The 19,291-nt window shown below is 50.3% G+C and overlaps 2 protein-coding genes across 6 annotated transcripts in view; one reads left to right on the forward strand and one right to left on the reverse strand.

Annotated features, from left to right (window-relative positions):
• The window catches only part of RABEP2 (rabaptin, RAB GTPase binding effector protein 2), a 15,565-nt gene extending 5,048 nt beyond the window's left edge, over window positions 1-10,517 (forward strand). Inside the window, exons 1-14 of one of the 4 annotated variants that reach the window (XM_044656808.1) lie at window positions 523-617; window positions 879-1,085; window positions 5,404-5,561; window positions 6,472-6,591; window positions 6,685-7,032; window positions 7,323-7,439; window positions 7,535-7,633; window positions 7,936-8,097; window positions 8,429-8,606; window positions 8,757-8,768; window positions 8,873-8,928; window positions 9,029-9,097; window positions 9,342-9,458; window positions 9,839-10,517. In XM_044656808.1, the coding sequence (XP_044512743.1) occupies window positions 893-1,085; window positions 5,404-5,561; window positions 6,472-6,591; window positions 6,685-7,032; window positions 7,323-7,439; window positions 7,535-7,633; window positions 7,936-8,097; window positions 8,429-8,606; window positions 8,757-8,768; window positions 8,873-8,928; window positions 9,029-9,097; window positions 9,342-9,458; window positions 9,839-9,940 (1,731 nt within the window). In that variant the 5' untranslated portion in view covers window positions 523-617; window positions 879-892 and the 3' untranslated portion in view covers window positions 9,941-10,517. Of the gene's footprint in view, window positions 1-522; window positions 618-878; window positions 1,086-5,403; window positions 5,562-6,471; window positions 6,592-6,684; window positions 7,033-7,322; window positions 7,440-7,534; window positions 7,634-7,935; window positions 8,098-8,428; window positions 8,607-8,756; window positions 8,769-8,872; window positions 8,929-9,028; window positions 9,098-9,341; window positions 9,459-9,838 lie in introns of those variants that run through there. The other 3 variants (XM_044656800.1, XM_044656815.1, XM_044656822.1) reach the window with 3 other exon arrangements.
• ATP2A1 (ATPase sarcoplasmic/endoplasmic reticulum Ca2+ transporting 1) overlaps window positions 10,475-19,291 on the reverse strand; it is a 17,563-nt gene continuing 8,746 nt past the window's right edge. The window contains exons 7-23 of one of the 2 annotated variants that reach the window (XM_044656790.1): window positions 18,642-18,727; window positions 18,120-18,417; window positions 17,634-17,800; window positions 16,854-16,942; window positions 16,373-16,475; window positions 16,044-16,175; window positions 15,028-15,153; window positions 14,624-14,842; window positions 13,959-14,294; window positions 13,442-13,662; window positions 13,061-13,263; window positions 12,681-12,766; window positions 12,332-12,465; window positions 12,081-12,198; window positions 11,692-11,809; window positions 11,311-11,356; window positions 10,475-10,824 (exon numbers count right to left, since the gene is read on the reverse strand). In XM_044656790.1, the coding sequence (XP_044512725.1) occupies window positions 11,352-11,356; window positions 11,692-11,809; window positions 12,081-12,198; window positions 12,332-12,465; window positions 12,681-12,766; window positions 13,061-13,263; window positions 13,442-13,662; window positions 13,959-14,294; window positions 14,624-14,842; window positions 15,028-15,153; window positions 16,044-16,175; window positions 16,373-16,475; window positions 16,854-16,942; window positions 17,634-17,800; window positions 18,120-18,417; window positions 18,642-18,727 (2,441 nt within the window). In that variant the 3' untranslated portion in view covers window positions 10,475-10,824; window positions 11,311-11,351. The remainder of the gene's footprint in view (window positions 10,825-11,310; window positions 11,357-11,691; window positions 11,810-12,080; window positions 12,199-12,331; window positions 12,466-12,680; window positions 12,767-13,060; window positions 13,264-13,441; window positions 13,663-13,958; window positions 14,295-14,623; window positions 14,843-15,027; window positions 15,154-16,043; window positions 16,176-16,372; window positions 16,476-16,853; window positions 16,943-17,633; window positions 17,801-18,119; window positions 18,418-18,641; window positions 18,728-19,291) is intronic. The other variant, XM_044656781.1, reaches the window with a different exon arrangement.

The raw sequence follows: 19,291 nt of genomic DNA on the forward strand, positions 1-19,291 counted from the left end.
CTACGGGGAGAGGGCGGGGAGAGAGACCCAGGAAAGGGGATAGATTGGGAATGGAGAAGGAGGCGGAGCTTCCCGGGGGTGAGGGGGAGGGAAAGAACCGGGAGGGACCTTGAGGGGGATGCTTGGAAAGGGGCAGGGCGGAGAATCTAGAAAGGGCACGTGGGTGAAGGTCAGACAAGGGGGTGGGGCAGAAAGAAAAGGCGGAACATGATCGTGGGTGGAGCTTTAGTTTGGGGGCGGAGCTTTGGGGAAAGGGACGAGAAGGGGTAGGGCTTTGGAAAAAGAAATATCGGGCGAGTGGAGATTTGGAGGAAGGGTGGAGCTTTTGAAGAATGGGTGAGGCTCTGAAAGGGGTGGAGCATGGGTTGTGGGTGGAACTTGCGGAAAGTGGGTGGGGCTTTGGGGAAAGCCTAGTTGGAGAGTGGGTGGGGCTTTATGGAGGGACGGTGCCTTGGGAGGTGGGGCTTGGGAAATAAAGTCTAGCTGGGGAGCGAGAGGGGCTTGTGGTGAGGGATGGAGATTTTGGAAGTGTGGCTCCTGGAAAAGGAGTGGAGTTTGGAGAAAGGGAAGGACTTGTGAGGAAGAGTGGAGCTTGAGGATCGTGAGGGGGGCCTCTGGTAAAGTTGGGCTTTGGGAAAAGAAGCCTAGCTGGGGGGAGTTTTGGGTGAGGGGGTGAGACTTGTGGGAAAGGAGTGGTGCTTATGGAGATTAGGTAGGAAAGAAGGGGCTTGTGAAAAATGGGAGAAACAGTAGGGAGAAGAGGTCTGGCACCCAGAGAGAGACCCCCTAGGGTCTCCCATGGCCAGATTGAGGTTTAAATAGAGGTAGGAAGCTTTGGAGTTGGGGCAGGGGGAGTCTCAATAAAGTGTCCTTTGCAGAACCAACCCTAACAATGAGGGGTAATAGTTTGGAGGCAGAGGCTGGAGAGCTGGGAAGGCTGAAAGCCCAGCTCGGGGCAGCCCTGGCAGAGATGGAGAACATGAAGGCGGTGGCAGAGGTGAGTGAAAGCACCAAGGCTGAGGCTGTGGCCGAGGTGCAGAGACAGTGCCGGGAGGAGGTGGCATCCCTGCAGACCATCCTCAAAGGTGAGACCTTCCCCCCCTTGGTCTTCTTCCTGTGATACCTCAGTTTTTTATCAGAGCCTCAAGGCTCCCTGCCTTTCAGGCCTCCACCTGAATATTCTCAGAGTCTGTGTCTTTTCTCAAACCTCATTTTTTTTTCTCCTCCCAGACCCCATTCTTTCCCCACTTTTTTATGTAACTCCTTCCTTAGCACATGTCCTAAGTAGATGGTTTCTCATGGGATGCAGATATGAAAGCAAGTGCCTTCATGGTGGCTTTATAGAGTAGCAGTTACAAAGATATAGATCTAAGTGGGGAGCTAGGTGGTACAGTGGATAGAGTGCCAGGCCTGGAGTCAGGAAGACTCAAAATTCCCAAGTTCAAATCTAGTCTCAGACTCATTTAACTATGTGACTCTGGGCAAGTTACTTAATCCTGTTTGCCTCAGTTTCCTCATCCGTAAAATGAGCCAGAGAAAGAAATGGCAAACCTCTCTGGTATCTTTACCTAGAAAACCCCAAAAAGGAGTCACAAAGAGTCAGATATGACTGAATAACAGCAACACTATGAAGCTAACTGACTTCATAGGGGCAGCTGGGTAGCTCAGTGGATTGAGAGTCAGGCCTAGAGATGGAAGGTCCTAGGCTCAAATCCGGCCTCAGACACTTCCCAGCTGTGTGACCCTGGGCAAGTCACTTGACCCCCATTGCCCACCCTTACCACTCTTCCACCTAGGAGCCAATACACAGAAGTTAAGGGTTTAAAAAAAAAACAAACAAAAAAATAAACAAATTACTTCATAAACTTTAATCTCGTTGTTTCCCTCAGCAACTCTTTGAGGTATTATCAGTAACTTACTTGAAATACATCAGTCTTTATCGTGACTTTTATCACTTTACCAACTGAAATGCAACCAATTCATAATCCTGAGCCTTACTTAGGGTTGCCTCAGCAACCAGAGAAGTAAAAGAGGCTTGCCCATGCTCACACAGCTAGCAAGTGTCCAAAGCTGGTTTCAAAGCTGGGTCTTTCTCAAGTCCCAGGCTAACACTCTTTGCTGTCAGTCATATAAATTTACCTTTGACAGAGTCACCCTGCAGAGCCCAGAGGAGCCTGAAAGAACAAGACACAGGCCCTGCCCTTGTTTCCCATCAGCCCTGGGCACAGGCACTGGCAAACTTAATAGCAGTAATGGGGAACCTGTTAGAGATGGCATGCCCAAAGTGCACCCTCATGCCGCCTGTGAGCCCCCACATTACCCAGGACAGGGAAGGGAGGAAGGGCTCACATTTCGCTGCTGGGCAGAGGGATGGGGCATGTGAGAAATGTCCTCAGGCGCTGGGGGCGGGGGGACAGAGAAGTTCCCTCCAGCTTGCAGAGGATGTGTGCCAGGGGTTCACCAACGCAGCTCTATGGCAATTTGCACACTTCCAGCTTTAAGCTGTTAGGAAGAAAGCCTTTGGGAAACCTTAACAGACTTTAAAAATGGAAGCTTAGTCATTCTGGTCAGCCCAGGACACTCAACTCAAACCAAAGCCTTCCACTTACTTGTTGCTTGACTCCTCCCATTTTCTGCTCCTGTTGCTGATCTAATCAGCCCTCAGGTGGGACGGAAGAAAGCTATAGTTGCAGTCAGGAAAAACCTGGGTTTAAATTCCACTTTTGACAACAAATTTCATCTTAGCCTCAGTTTCCTCATTTGTAAAATGTAGTTAATCACACTTGTATTAAAAGTCTCAGGATTGTTTTAGAATTAAAGGAGATATGTATAAAGTGCCTTGGAAATTCTAAAGCATTATATAACTTTCAGCTCTGATTATTAATATTGTTATTTTTTAGAGATTTCCATCTCTAGACCAATCAGGTGTTGCAGGGCAGCTAGGTGGTAAGGTGGATAGAGCACCAGGCCTAAAGTCAGAAAGACCTGAATTTAAATCCTGCCTCAGACCCTAGTCGTGACCCCAGGCGAGTCACTTAACCCTATTTGCCTCAGTTTCCTCATCTGTTAAATGAGCCAGAGAAGGAAATGACAAACCACTCCAGTGTCTTTGCCAAGAAAACCCCAAATGAGGTCCTGTAGAATCTGACATAACTAAACAACAATATTCTCCCTTTTGGCAGTGTAATTTCAATCACTAGCTCTGTTTCAACTCTAATCCAACCTCCTATACAACCTTAGGCAAGTACATACATTCTCTCTGCCTTTTTTCCCATAAAGGTTCCTTCCTTTTTTTTTTTTTTTTAACTCTTACCTTCCATCTTGGAATATCTTGGATATTACTGTGTATTAGTTCCAAGGCAGAAGAGTGGTAAGGGGTAGACAGTGGGGGTCAAGTAACTTGTCCATCTAGGAAGATGTCGGATTTGAACCCAGGACCTCCCATCTCAATCCACTAAGCCACCTAGCTGCTCTTCCTTTTAACCCCTGGAGATTTCATTTTCACTTTTATCTCCAACCTCCTTTGGGCTCCCTTTCTAACACTTACTCCAGCCACCTACAATTAGTAGTGTGTGATCTGGTGTGGTCAGGAGGGGGAATCCAGCAATGGAGACTGAAAAGGATCAATTGGGAAGGAAGAGAATGAGGAGAGAGAAGAGAATGTCAAGGTGGAGAAAATGATCTGCATTGTTAAGGCTGCAGAGAGATAGAAGGGAATAAAGTGGAAGAGATTCGTGCCCAATTTTTCCTCAGTTGAATTGAATAACTGAACTTTCTATCTTTTTTACTAAAGTACTTTCCATAGCTGATCTCATTTAATCCTCACAATAGTCCTTCTTGAGATAATGTACATAAAGTGTTTTGTAAACTGTAAAGTGATAAGTAAATGTCAGATATAATGAAAGTATTCATTCTATTAAAAAAGGAAAAAACCCTACCATATCCAAAGACTTCTTCTCTCCTCCTATCCTCATCTCTTTACTCTCCCTCCGGTTTTCCCAGTGCATTCTCTTTTCCTTGGGACCTCCCTAACATTCTCCACACCCCCATCCCTATTCAACTACTAGAGGTGAATAGAGAAGTTCCCTGTCAGTGATGCTGGGTGCTGCTGGCTCTGTTCCACCATCCCCTTTCCTGGAATCCTCACACACAGAGCTAGAAGGGACCTCAATGATCATTATTTCACAAGTGAAGAAACAGAAGGAATTGGGTGGCTTGCCCCAGCCCACTGGCATTGTGGGAGAAACACCCAAGTTTGTAGCAGGTCTCCTCTCAAGAATGGGAGACTTGAACTCCACTCAATCCAGAAGTAAGAAAAGAATTTTATTTGGAGAAGAAAAGGTTTAAAGCAGCATAATAGCCTAATAGCTGGTAGAATAGTCTGGGCACTAATCAGGTAGCATTAGGGCTGATGGACAAGCCCAGGGGCTACTAGAATAGCCTCTCTGGAGGCTATAGAATAGCAGCTCTCCAGGTGTGGAGTGGCAATTCCAAGTATGGAGTAGCAGCTCCGCCCTCTGTGGCTCAGAGTTGGCATATTTATTAGGGTCTCGGGCTAATCACCTCCCATTCCAGAGAAATCTTTCCCTTTCCCTGAAAACCCTGGAAAGTGGGCATGGCCAGATTCAGGTGGAGGTGTGTTTTGGGGCTTGACACGCATGTCATAGGGAATAAGGAATATGTGCAGGTTTAGGGAATAAGGAGTATGTGCAGGTTTGGGGAATTCTTCTGGAATTCCAGAGTTCCCAGTGCCAGGTTCCCTGTTCCCCTATTGTCCATCTTGTCATCATTTGTCAATGTGGAAGAGGTCTCACTGCCCTTCTAGAATGAGAATGTGGGGGAGTAGGGGGGAGCACACTGGAGGACCACTATGGGTAATTAATTATGTCTTACAGTTCTAAACTAAAGTAAATATCAAAGGGGGCATCTGGGTAGCTCAGTGGATTGAGAGCCAGGCCTAGAGACAGGAGGTCCTGGGTTCAGATCCGTCCTCAGACACTTTCCAGCTGTGGACAAGTCACTTGACCCCCATTGCCCACCCTTACCACTCTTCCACCAAGGAGCCAATACACAGAAGCTAAGAGTTTAAAAAAAGAAAACAGATAAAGTAAATATTGAACAATATGAGTAATTAATAAAGCAGATTAGGTACAAAGCTGATGGCCCAGTATATACTGAACCACTAATAATGATTAATGTTTGCAATTTATACTTGAGTTATGCTGTAGTTTATGTTTAATGCTAACTGGGGAGAAAATGCAAGATTTCAGGGTATGAGGTCTTAGTCCTCTTACTGCCTATTGCCCTTCTCCATCACTGGTAGTAAGAAGAGATGAAATCTGGCCCAGGTTCCCCAGGTGCTTTCTTCTGCCCCACGCTTTTTCCTTCCTTCCTTCCTTCAAGACTCCATTAGTAGCTATGAGGCTCGAATTTCTTCTCTGGAGCAAGAACGGAAACAGCAGCAGCAAGACCAAGAGGCAAGAGAGAGGGAGATGGCCCGGCTGAAGCAGCTTCTCTCTCGTTCTCACCCTCTGGACTCCTTGGAGAAACAGATGGAAAAGGTTGGAACTGGGGACTCCGAGAAGTGTTGGGTCTCTAGAGGGGAAACCCAAGAGCCCGGTGTTTGGAGAAGCTGGGAGGGGAAGGGGTGCCTCGGGGGGAGTGATGTGGGCCCTCAGAGCTTCATTAAGCATGGGCAAAGCACCAGCTGAGGAGAAGGGGCAGAGGCAGAGTTCAGAGAAGATCCGATGCCTACACTCAGGGAGCTTTCAGTCTAGCAGAGGATAAGACCCCAACACAAACAAGCATCACATGTGGGATTTGGGACATGGCGGTAGAGCAGCACCCTCAGCCTCAGATAGAACCAGGGATGCTGACCTGGAGATAATGAGTACCAAAGCTGCATATTGACTTAGTTTTAATATGTAATGTTAGCTAGGTTTATTGTAATTTTACTTATTTTGTCAAACATTCAAATACATTTTAATGTGATGCCATTGTGTTTGATGCTTGTGCAGCAAGGGAGTAAGCAGAGTAAGCACATTGTGAAGCCCAAGGGAAAAGTCATTACTAAGAGCAGCTAGGCGGCTCAGTAGATAGCTTGCCAGGCCTGGAGCTAGGAGGTCCTGGGTTTAAATGTGGCCTCAAATATTTCTTAACTGTGTGACCCTGGGCAAGTCACTTAGCCCCCAAGGCCTAGTGCTTATCGCTCTTCTGCTGTGGAAGCAATGCTTAGTAGCCATCCAAGGCAGAAGGTAAAGGTTTTAAAAAGAAGAAAATGTAAGAGAAGTTATTACTAGCCAGAGGTGTTAGGGAAGGCTTCATGGAGGGAGTGACCTTCCAGTTGGGCTTTAAGGATCCAGAGGAATTCAAGAGGATGGTGGGCATGGAAGTGAGAGAGAACTGCCGTGCTCAGGGATACACAGTTGGCAACTTCTCGGCTTTGAGCTTTGCCATCCTCTCTCGTCCTAGGCTCACGAGGATTCAGAGAAACTTCGGGAAATCGTGCTGCCCATGGAGCAGGAGATTGCAGAATTGAAGGGGAAGCTCCTCAGGGCAGAGGAGCTGATCCAGGAGATCCAGGGCAGCCAGGTACAGGAACGAGTGAGCACAAGGGACTTGTGGGAAAGCAGGGAACTCCGACAGAAGCCTCACACCCAAACTCTCCCCTTGGTTTGCCCTTAGGGTCGTCCCCATCCCCAGCATTCCTTACACGGCTCCACAGAACTGCTGTCTCTGCCCCGGAACCCATCCCCTCCCCTGGAGCCCCCAGAAGACCTGAGTGTGGATGGGGGTGCTGCGGCCGAAGTCTTCGCCCGGAATTGTGATGACAGCGCCTCCATCTCTTCCTTCTCGCTGGGAGGAGCCGGCAACAGTGCCTCCCTGCCCCGAGGACGCCGGGGAATGAGCCCCGAGCAGGAGGAGACAGCCTCTCTCGTCTCTACGGGGACCCTGGTTCCTGAAGGCATCTACCTGCCTCCCCCGGGCTACCAGCTCGTGCCGGAACAGCAGTGGGAGCAGCTGCAGCTCGAGGTGAGGCAACGTGGAGGATTGCCGTGCAAGCGTACAGGAGCCAGAGACATGGCGGGCTGTGTGGAGGGATGGTGGAAGAAGCCCCGGAGAGCGACGTCCTGGCGCCGCCAGTCAGGCGGTCGCTGGGCAGACGACGTCCCCTCTCAGAGCCTAAGTGTCCTCTGCCAGTGAGGGGCTGCAGTGAGCGGTCGCTAAGGCTTTTTCCATCTAGCATGTTATAAAATTTTCCAAGTGTTCCTGAGTGTTCAGGCCTCCCTTCAGCTTGTGTGTGATGGGAATCTCTGTGTCAGGGACGGCAGCAGCAAGAGTCTTTGCAGCAGCTTCAGAGGCAGCTGGACAGTGCGGGCCACGAGCGGGATGAGCTCCAGGAGGCCCTGAAGCGGAGCAGCGAAGACTGCGCCAAGCAGGTAGGGAGGGACTCCTGCTTCTCTTGCCCTTTCTGGCTTGTCTCCCTGCCCCAAGGATGGTTCGGGTCTCTTTGATATTCCCTCTTCTCGTCCAGGTTCAGGTGCTGCTGGCTCAGGTACAAAACTCAGAGAAGCTTCTGCAGACCTTGCAGGGGACTGTGAGCCAGGCTCAAGAGAGGGCTCAGCAGCAAATGGTGAGGAGGCCTTGGGGAGGGGGGGAAGCAGGGTGCCTGGGAGGCTTTCATCCTGCATCTCCAAGGTTCAGCCCAGGAGGCAGCTCAGAAGAGCTCATAGGGGTGACTTGATGCGGGGTGGGTTAGAGGAGAGAGGTCAGTGTTGGGACTTGGATTGGGGCAGGTCTTTAGGAACTAAAACTGACTGGTATAAGGGAATATCACTGAGAAAAGTTGAGAATTGGGGTGGGCTGGACCTCCATAGGAGTAGGGATAACCCAGCCCCATTGCCCCCTTTAATACCGTCTCTTGCCCGGCCCCAGGCAGAACTGGCTGCCTCTCACAAGCGTGTCTGCTATGAAATAAAGCGGCTAAATGAGGAGAACCAAGGACTTCGGTGTCAGCAGCCCTCGTCTGTGGGCTCCCGAGTTCAGGAGCAAGAGCAGGTTGAAGAGGAGGAGCTGCTGCTGCCCACGTCCCCCCTGGTATGCGGAGAAACCTGGGAAGCTAGGGGGAATCACTGTTCTCTGATGGGGTCCCCAAGGGGGCAGGGAGGACTTGCTCGGTGACCTTCTGCCATGGAGAATCTGGCCTGACTGTAAGAAACCAATATGGGAAAATCTGGGAGAGGGTGTCTGTGACCTCGACAAACAAATCATTTCTTAGTTTCCTCATTGAAGATGGAGGGAAATGGCCTAATTAATCTCTCCAGTTCCTTCTAGCACTGGTGTTCTATTTTTTGAGGTGTCCCCTTGCCCTGTGAGCAGCAACCTTCACACTGCCCCTCTGCACAGTCATTCGTATCTTCTTCTCCAGGAGCTCCAGCAGTTGATACGGAGCATTCGGCAAGAAGCCCGGGAATGCCGGCGTGCCCAGGAGCACGAGGCTGAGCGGCTGCGCATCGAAATTGTGACCCTGAGGGAGGCCTTGGAGGAGGAGACGGCCTCCAGGGCGGGCCTAGAGAGGGAGCTGAGGCTCCAGCGAGAGGAGACAGGTGAGGGAGGGGAAGGCGACCTAAATGGATTAGCGGGTCCCACGGGAGACGGGACACATGTCAGGGAGGTGGGTAGAGAGATGTCGGGGCTTGACACCCTCTTCTTCTCCTTTTCTCCCATCTCACCGTGTTGTTGCCATGACAATGCAGAGGTTTCAGAGGGTGAGTATAAGAAAATGGAGCTGGGCTAGAAGAGGGGGTGGAAGGTGGGAGAAGGGGGTGATAGGGGAGGTAATGGATCTGATTTCCACCTCCTGACCTCCCAGCCTCCCTGTGTAGCCTAAGGACCGAGATGGAACGGATCCAGCAGGAGCGGAGCAAGGTGAGGGCTTTGGATGGACAGCAGTGGGGAAGGGAGGCTGGCTTCCAGAAGTGAAGGAGCTCAACATCCTTGTCTTCCGTTTCTCTTCCCACCCCCACAGGCAGAGCAGCAGCTTCAGGCATCCCAGAGGCAGCCGCCGGGCCCAGCTGTCGGTTGGACTGAGGAGAAGGTCTGAGCAGCCAGGAAGGTTTTGTTCATGTGGAGAGGGAGGCCCGTTTCCTGGCCTTTACACCCTGCTTACACTCTTCTCTGCCTGCGGTAGCCGTAGTGGGGAATGGGGAGGTGGTGATGTTATCTCAGCTCCCGGGGCCTCGCCTGCTCTTCTTCCTCCCCTCTTTGGTGGTGCTACGAGGTGGAGGGGAGATGGGCTGCCACCGGGGCTCCAGATTTCCTTTTACTCCCACCCCCACCAGGCTCAGCTCACAGGCCTTCTCTCAGAACAAAGGGCCAAAGTGTTACGGCTTCAGGCTGAGCTGGAGACCAGTGAACAAGTGCAGAGAGACTTTGTTCGGCTGTCCCAGGCCCTCCAGGTATAAATGGGCTCCCGGGTGAGTCTGGGAGGAGTGCCTGCCCCTGGCGCCTTCTACACTGGGCACCTTGTTCCCAGCTGTTGCTGAGAGAGAGGATGTTGGAACTGGAGTAGATGTTGCTATCAAGTCACTTCCCCCATGCTGAGATGGAAACCAGGGCCCAGAGGAAGCAGTTTTGTCAAATGCCTACAAAACTGCCATTTTGTGATTGCTCAGCCACCATCCCTTGCTGGCTATTTTTAACCGGGCTTCCCTTGGGGGTGCAGGGTCTACACTTCCTTGTTCCCCCAAGTTCTAGGGAAGGGAGTCATCAGTGTGTCATTCGGATGTGGCAGAGGGAGGTCAGCACTTCCCTGCTCATGTATGACCCCTACTGACAGGTACGCCTGGAGAGGATCCGACAGGCAGAGACCCTGGACCAGGTGCGCAACATCGTGGATGAGACGCCCCTCCGAGATGTGAAGGACATAAAGGACACCTGAAGGCAACCGGAGGCCGGGGATCTCAACTCGCCATCTCCCCTCCCTCCCACACAGCTCTGGGGAAAGAACCTGCTTTCTTAGACTCCAACAACATTCAGGATTTCTGGGATTTAGGGATAATGAAACCTAGCCTTCTACCCCCTCCGGAAAACTGAGTCCCTTTCCCCTGGGCCAGCAGCGGAGGGGCTGGATCCCATCTAGTCCAGGTGCCCATCCCCATGGGGGAACCTGGGCCTTTCTGCTCTCAGGGAAGACAACAGAGAGGGGGTCCTGAGGCCTCCTCCCCCAGCCAAAGGCAAAAGAGCATGTCCTAGAAGCTCTTCCTCCTAAGGCCCCCAAACCTGCCCTGCAGCTCCTCCTGACACTAATCCCCCCCCCAACTTTTGTTTTTGCACCTCCCTTCCTCCACCCTCCTCAAGAGGGCCCTCAGCCAGCCATCGCTGCCTTCACGTGTTCGGATACCCGTGTGCTGTCCTAGAGATCACCCAGGACTCAACCAGACTTGTTTTTGTTCCCACACACAGAGGTCTAGGCCAGAGTTTGCTCTCCTTTAATGTCAATAAATTAGCAGCTCAGAGGGTCGCCTTGTCCCTACAGCCCCTGCAGCGGGGCCACTGGGTGGGAGAATGGAGGGAGGGAGGCTGGGTGGGGAAGAGGGATAGAGGGAGACAGGGTTGGAGTTGGAGTTGTGTCTTATAAACAGAAAAATTAAAGGGGGCTGGGAGGAAGGGAAGATGGAGGAAGGCCAGCTTTGGGGAAGGGGTCCTGGGAGGCTGTGCCGGATCTGGCCAAAGATGTATTTCTCTACCAGGGTGGGGAGGAGGTGGCTGTGAAGGGTAATGGGGACCAAGGGGCTGGTTACTTCCTTCTTTCATCTTCTGGATCTAGAAAGAGAAGGGAAGGGGATGAATGGAGACCAGAAGGTTGGGGGCCCTTTCTTTTCCCCCACCTCCACCCCACTAGTCTATCTTAAAGAGGGCACTCACCTCCAGGTACAACCCCTTCCTGAAAAGGGGCTCAGACTCTGGATCTTCCTGTCCCCCCACTTTCCTCCTCCCCATACTCACCTCTCCCTGTGGCCTCATTACCATCCCTCCAGGCCATCCCTCATGCACCCCCATGAGCAGCCCTGCCCCGCTGAGCGCGCTCCCAAGGCTGGGAGAAGAGGAAAACCTCCAAGTAAGGCCAAGGAAGTCTTGAACTTCCACAGAGTAGGCCAGCAACCCCATTCTCTTGAACAGCAGCAGATTAGGCTCCAGCATGGCGCAGCAGGCGCAGGGGATCGAAAGGATCAAGGGAGTGGGGAAGGGGCAGGCAGGGGACAGCAGCTTGGAGGAGGGGATGAAGAAAAGGGAAGAGGAGGGCGATACCTGTGACACGGATTCAAAGAGATGAAGGAGGGAAAAACAGGTTACCCTACAGCCAGAGAGGATAGAGAGAAACGACAGTTATCGAAAGAAGGGGTAGAAGATGGGACAGACACCAACAGTTTAGGGTCAGGACGTGGAAGCCACATGACGACAGCAGGTGTGGACTGGACCCAGTATAGGAGGGAACAGGAGGAATAGGAAATGAAAGATCTGATTTGTTCTCTTGCAGACAGGTCTGGTCAGTGCTTGGAAAACCCATTTCCACCTAGAAAGGAAGATTTGTTTTTTCCAGAGGGTGGGGGGAGGAGCAGCGCAGAGGGGCTGCTTCTGCAGCACTGGAGAGGTAGAGTCACAAGGCGCTGGGAAGGGCCAGTATCTTACCCTCCAGGTAATTCCGGGCAATAAACTTGAGGAGTTCATCCAGACCAATGACGGGCAATGAGATCTTCAGGACCATCATCCACTGGGTTACGTCCAGTGCCCGAAGTTTGAAAATCATCTGTGGATGGGCCCATAGTAAGTGAGAGTTCATGGTGTTCCCCCTGGTTTGGCTGCTAAGGGACCTCAGGAGGAAGGACAGGAAACCCAACAACTTCCATAGGTCCCAGTGCTCAGGCCAAGATGGCCATCTAAAGCCTTTCCTCCCATTTGTCCCCATGTTCTCTTCACCTCTGTGACAGCCCTACGATCCTTATTGGAACCCCAGCCCAAGGACCTAACTCTAGCGGGAAGGAGACTACTTGTGATGTCAAGGAATAAGACTTTCTCACCGGCAGGGGGTCGACGTAAAGGATAAGGAAATGGAGAGACATGGAAAGACAAATGGACCCAAGGAGCCAGATGTTCACCCAGGGGGGCATCCGAAGCAGGGACTGGTTCTCTGAGAGGCTGAAGTAAGAAGTGAGGATGGTGGTGGGGAGAAGAACAGGGAAGACGGGAACAATTCATAAAAGTAGAGGCAAGGAGAATGTCTAATGCAAAGGGGAAAGGGAGAGGGAGGTCAAAGGGGCAGGATCCTCACCTGTTGAGAGCATTGCACATCTCAATGGTGACCAGCACAGACAAGGCCATGGTCATGGGCTCAGGGGCTTCAAAGACCTCACAGTCCAGACCCTCAAAGTCAGGATTTTCCTCTGTGCACTGCATGAAGTGAGTCTGTAGAGTGAAGGAAGGTCCAGAGATTAGCCCTGGAGAGAATTCCTTATTGTAAGTGAGAGGACTCTTGCTGCTCCTAGAACACCCCTCTTTTTTCTGATTCACATGGTACAATCTCCCCTATAAATTGCCTGGTCAGTCCTACCACCTCCCTTCCTTAGTCCTCTCCTGGGGAACCAGCCCATCAACAACTAGCCACCATTCCCCTCCTTTACCAGCTGGTTATAAGTGACATGAGGCCCATCTTCTGCATACAGGAACCACCAAGCTGCCGCACCTACTGTGGCTGCACCCACATAACCTAGCAAGAAAGGAGGAGACAGGAAGAAGAGGTTAGGAAAAGGATGGGGAAGAGGAAATAAGAAAGAGAAATGGAAATAAATATTAAAAATAAGTTGAAAAAGAGAAACGAAGAGTCAAAAGCACAGACAGGCCATATGGAAAGATAAAGGAACTGGAAACATTGGGATTGGTGTCCCTAGTAGATGTGGAGTTAAGTCCAGTGGACAGAAAAGTTGCTTAAAGGTATAACTGACAGGATTGGGAGTTGGTGATGAAGGTGGAGAGATCTGGTCATAGATAAGGGGTCCCTCACCCCCAATTGCCATGTAGCGGAAGAAGAGCCAGCCACTAATAAGGGGCTCCTTAGGGCTTCTTGGGGGACGGTCCATGATGTCCAGATCTGGAGGGTTGAAGCCCAGGGCTGTGGCTGGAAGTCCATCAGTCACCAGATTTACCCATAACAGTTGTACCGGGATCAAGGCCTCAGGCAATCCCAAGGCTGCAGTCAGGAAGATACTGCAGGAGAACGGAAAGGGAGTGGGGGAGAACATAGAAGTCAGTCATTCTGATTACTAGTCCTCTTCCTTTGAGGAGAGGAGGACTCCTTCCCTTTCCCCAGCCATTGCATTTGAAGATGTACCTTTCCCCAACTCTTGGCTCTCCTCCACCCTACCCCCTCACCGAAGTAGCTCACCAGACGACCTCACCCACGTTGGAGGAAATGAGGTATCGGATAAACTGCTTCATGTTGTTGTAGATGGCCCGACCCTCCTCCACAGCAGCCACAATGGTGGAGAAGTTGTCATCTGCAAGCACCATCTCAGATGCAGTTTTAGCCACAGCAGTGCCAGAACCCATGGCAATACCAATCTCAGCCTTCTTCAGAGCTGGGGCATCATTCACCCCATCTCCGGTCTGCAGGGAGAAAGGATGAATCTGTGTTTAGAGGAGCCTAGAACTGACTAGCTTCACACCTCATCCCACTTAAAACCTAATCCCATTCTTTACCAGCATTTATACATCTCATTTCATTGCTCTCCCTGTTCCTCATGCCAGTTTTCCCCTCCCTTTCTGGTTGTCTTCTGAATTCTTATGGCTCTTCTCTGCATCCCCATCACTGTGGTCTCATCAGAGGATCCAAGAGCATTTTATCGTACCTCTCCCCAGGTCCCCATATCCCTGCCTCCTCTCTCTGCTCCCCAAGTCCTCACCATGGCAGTGATCTCATCGAAAGATTGCAGGAACTCAACAATCTTCGACTTGTGGGAAGGTTCCACCCGGGCAAAGCAACAAGCTCGGCGACAAGCATCCCGCTGTTCCCCAAGGGGCAGATCATCAAATTCTCGGCCTGTGTAGGCTCGGCCTGTCACCTCCTCATTCTCCCCAAAGATGCCAATGCGCCTGCAGATGGCGATAGCTGTGCCCTTGTTGTCACCCGTGATCATGATGACTCGGATCCCAGCATCACGGCACAGCTGGATAGAGCCCATGACCTCCTTGCGAGGTGGATCCAACATTCCCACTACCCCAACAAATGTCAAATCGGTCTGAGGAGAAAGAACAGAGGAGACAAGGCTCAGACAGAAATAGAGGGGAAGAGAGAGATGGGAAGGGATTCAGAACCATCAAAGGGAGAAGCATTTACCATCCTAACAAGTCCACCTGAGGAAAGGGTGGGTGGCAAATCAGCACCCCTTCTTGGAGAATCCAAGGCATGAGGATGTGAAAACAGGAGAGATTGGAGATGGGACATAGGAACACAAAGGGGAAACAAATTTCATTTGCCACCAACACTGTTGTTTTAACAGTGGTTCAGAGGGTGATGAGTCAAACCAAGAGAACTGTGAAACAGGATAGGGGGGTCTCTCAAACTCACCTCATATTCCATAAATTTGGCAGAATCGTCTAGTGACATCTCCTCTCGCCTGGGTGGAGTGTCCCGGGTGGCCAAGGCCAAGCATCGGAGGGTATCTCGGCCTGTGCCCCACTCCTTGATTACAGTCATGATTTTGTCCTTCACTGGTGTTGTTAGTGGCACCCTTGTTGTGCCAACCCGCACATAATTACAACGGTCAATGACTCCCTCAGGAGCCCCCTAAAAGGAAAAAATAGAGCTTAGAAACCTCTGTTCTTCTTCAAGAATGTAAAAGTGCCTTAAGGGAGGTGACAGTTCTGCTTACCCCTACAAGGGGCAGGAGAACAACTGGGCTTTGGTAAGAATTGGGGAAGGCCTTTCTTCTGGCCCAGGGAGCAGCTGAGAGTTCCACTCTGGTTTCTTACCTTGACAAACATCTTGTTTCCCACAGCAGCCCGGGAAGATTTGGCTGGGGAGCAATAAACAGACATAGACTTCCTGTCACGGGAAAACTCCAAGGTGAATTCTTTCTTCATCAGCTGGCGGATCACCTAGAAAGTAGAGGGGAAAAGAAGTTGGATTTGAGACCAGATGGTGATTAGGCATCATTTGGTTGGGGTGGAGTTGGGAGGAAGAGGATGAAACAGAGTTCTGGACCTCAGACACTATAGACAAAAGATGTCGGGAGACCACCGAAGATCAAAGCCCAATAGGATTCACAGTTGTATTGCTAAGTTTGGTCCTTCATACAGGGATTTTCTTCAATGTAAAGAATCTCCTCTCCCTGTCCTAGGGATTGGTTTGAAGCACCCAGATAATCTATGTGACTTTGGAGGAGAACACTATTAAGTATCAAGGGTAGGATTTGAAGTGAGGGCTTTCTGATTCCAAGCCCTGCACTCTAACCACTAGGCAATGATGCCTTTGCAGATAGGCTAAAGAGGAAAAAAAATCCCTCATTCTTTCAGCATCATGTCTCATTTAGAGCACAAACATAAACAGGATAGAGCAGGCCCAGGAGAGCCATAAAAATGAGTTAACAAGAATATGACCTAGGAGTAAAAGTGAAAGGAAATAGAATTATTCAGCCTGGAAACAGGAAGTGATTTGGGATCTAATGATCCTCCTGCCAAACATTATAAGGAATGGGCACCAACTCTGTCCACCTCCATGAGGAAATGGTCTTTAAAATGTCTTATGAATGGCAGAAAGGAGTTAGAAACAATCATAGTAACTCATATTTCTGGGCAATCTAAAGTTTACTAGGGATGCTCCTTACAATGACCCTGTGGGGGTAGACGAATCTCATTATTCCCAATTTAAAGAATGGCTGCACACAGAGTAAGCACTGGAGCCAGAATTCAAACAAAATGGTGACTCAAATCTTGTGTCCTTCCTAATGTCTACCACCCCCCATAGTTCAGGGGAGTCTCAAACTCACAGAGTTGCAGGCATTGGCCCTCTCCACCTTGGAGAGACTTCTCACATCTGTGTTGAACACATTCATCTTTTCCACCAGGGTAGTTAGCGCTGTCTCGGTGGCCTCCCCAACCTTCTCATAAACACCTTTAGACTGATGGAAGAAGAAGTGACAGTAGAAATAGTGAAGAGAACACAAATACCTATCTTCTCCAAACACACATGTGCAGGAGAACAAATACAACTCTTGTACTTATAGGGAGAGATGAGAGTCAGAAACATACCATCCATCCACGTCCCATCACCACCATCACCACCCCAAGGAAAAGAGAAGGTATTCATGCTCCTCACCTCATTGAAGTCCAAGGAAGAGTCATTGCAGAGGGCACAGATGGTGGCCAGCTCCACCAGCCCATCGTACTGACCTGATCTGACTGGCTTATCATTCTTCAAGCTGTGGGGAGTTGGGGAGGAGCACAAAGGGAGAAGACAGAGGGAAAGGGAAAGGCAGAGGAGGACAGGGAAAGGCAGAGGAGGACATGGAAGGGGTGGATTGGAAAAGCAGTGAACAGGTGGTCAGAAAGGGATAGTAAAGAAAAGTGGTGGGTAACCCATGGAACATGGGATAGGGATGGGTAGGAGAGAATAAGTCTGGAAGGGAAGGCAAGGAAGAAGACAAAAATAGCAGAGGAAGGTAAAAGAAACAGTGGTTGAATGTAGGGCCCAGAGAGAGAGAGAGATGCTAGTCAAAAGGGTTATATGGAAGAAAGACAAGGCTGAAGGAGAAAAGGAAAATCTAGGGGGAGTTGGTAGAGGAATCTTGGCCACTTACACTTCACCCTCAGGGGCATAAGTGGAACCGGTGATGGCGAATTCATTCAGAGAGCAGAGATCCCCATCCACCTTATCAATGACAAACATCTGCAGGCAGGAAAAGGAGAGAAAGATTCGATCTGATTAAGCAGTCAAGGCTAGAGACACTCAGCTAGATAAGAGACCTTCACTATCTAGATGGGTATTTAATTCTTGGCATCACGCTTCTCCCTAAATGCCCTAAATTCACTTCTAGAATTAGACATACAATAAAAAAGTTAGTTGTCAGAATCAAGGGGAGGCTAATTTTTCTAACTTCTTCCCTCCCCCATATTTCCCAGAGTAATGGTGATCTGAGCAGGCATTTAGTGTAAGTCTGCTTTTAGCTCGCCTTAATCCTCCCCCAACAAATTTCCCTCAAGCTTTTCTTACATTCTATAATAAGGGCAAGTATGGAGTCTTATTTATAACAGTGAGTATTCTAAAGTTAACACCAGCCTATTCCGTTTTCAAAGCTGAGCCAGGGAGTGGCCGGTCTGGGAGAGCAGCTGGGTTAGAGGGAAGGGCCCTCTCCTTCTATAGAGTGAACACAGAGAAAGGGAGCCCTAGGTGGACACTCTGCCCATCCATTATCAGTGCCATCTTCAGTTAACACTTCGAGCTTTTTCAGGACCCAAATAAGCAGCTGCACAAAATAAGGGATGGAGTCAGAGGCAACGCTAGTCTTACACCTTAGCCCCACAACCATTGGAGCATCTGCTAGAGACAAGGGCTAGCTTCCCAGACATGGGGTTCTGACCTTGCAGACAGACATCTGGTTAGTGGTGAGGGTGCCGGTCTTGTCTGAACAGATGACTGAGGTGCAGCCCAGAGTCTCCACAGAGGGCAGGCTCCTCACAATTGCATTCTTCTTTGCCATCCGCCGAGTGCCCAGGGCCAGACAGGTGGTGATGACCGCAGGCAGCCCTGGGGGTCAGATGAGGGAGTAAAGAGTGAGTGGAGTCCCTGGAGGGGGCAGTCACGAGAGACACTAGGAAAATAGGTTGCCTGCTGCAGTGCCATCCCAGGTACATCATGATACCCTGGGAAGAAGTAGCCATGCTAAGAGAACCTGAAGCAAAGCCAGGCAGTGAGGCAAACCTGGCAAGAGACGCCATTTCTCCACATAGGGCCAGGTGGGGGAGCAGAGGGATCAGGGGAGACAGAAATTGAGGATCGAGACAGACAGCAGGCAAACCGAATGATGGGAAAATGAAGAGAGTGTGAAGGAGGCTTCTTCTCACACCTTCAGGAATAGCGGCCACAGCCAAGGCCACGGCTATCTTAAAGTAGTAGATGGCACCACGGAACCAGGAGCCCCCATGGACGGGGTCATTGAAGTGTCCAATGTTGATGAGCCAGACAGCCACACAGATCAAGGAGATAACTTTGGACAGCTGCTCGCCAAACTCATCCAGCTTCTGCTGTAGGGGTGTCTTTTCTTGTTCTGTGGCTGCCATCTGGTCCCGAATTTTCCCAATCTCTGTGCTCACACCAGTGGTCGCCACGATGCCTACTGCCTTTCCTGCTGCAATATTGGTGCCCTGGGAGGCAGGGACCAGACATAGATGAATTAGGTGAGGGCGATATCACCATCTTCCTTTCCCAGAAGAGGCCTCTGAGCTTACTGGGAAGAAGGCACACTCTGGCTCTGGGCAGGGCAGGTGCAGATTCTTTACCCTTTACCCTGCCACAATTCCTTCATATCCCACCACCACCCTCTCTGCAGATGGACAACCCTGACCCCCTCTGGTCCAGAGGAGCTCACCGAGAAAAGCATATTCTTCTTGTCCTGGTTAACAGCTCGTGGGTCAGGGACAGGTTCTGTATGCTTGATGACAGACACAGACTCACCTAAAGAGAAGCCGAAGGAGAGTTAATCTGGTTTTAGGATGTTCCTCTCATCCTAACAGCCTAATCCAAGGAACATACATTCTGTCAGTGCCCCTCAAATGGCTCCAGGAATTAGGACATTTGTCCTCTTTCCCAAGGGCTCTCAGCTGTTTTACATTACTAAGGGATAGGTCATGGCTCAAAATGGCTTGGTTGAGTTCTGGATTCCCTCATCTGAAGTGGGCCTCTCACTGATCCCTCCCCTTCCTCCTCCATGAAAAAAAGAAGCTGGACAAGATGACATTTATCAGGGGCCTTCAATGTGCCAAAAGATCATGGGTTTCCTCCAAGTCAGTTTTTGAAGTAAGGAAAGAAGTAGTTTTGGAAAAAGAAGACAGGATGAAGTCTAGTCTAAATAAGTACGCAAAGTATAATGCAGTTTATTTTTTTCTTTTTTAACCTTTACCTTCCATCTTGGAGTCAATACTGTGTATTGGCTCCAAGGCAGAAGAGTGGTAAGGGTAGGCAATGGGGGTCAAGTGACTTGCCCAGGGTCACACAGCTGGGAAGTGTCTGAGGCCAGAT

Source organism: Gracilinanus agilis, chromosome 1, assembly GCF_016433145.1.
Source record: "Gracilinanus agilis isolate LMUSP501 chromosome 1, AgileGrace, whole genome shotgun sequence".
NCBI classification, from domain to species: Eukaryota; Metazoa; Chordata; class Mammalia; order Didelphimorphia; family Didelphidae; genus Gracilinanus; species Gracilinanus agilis.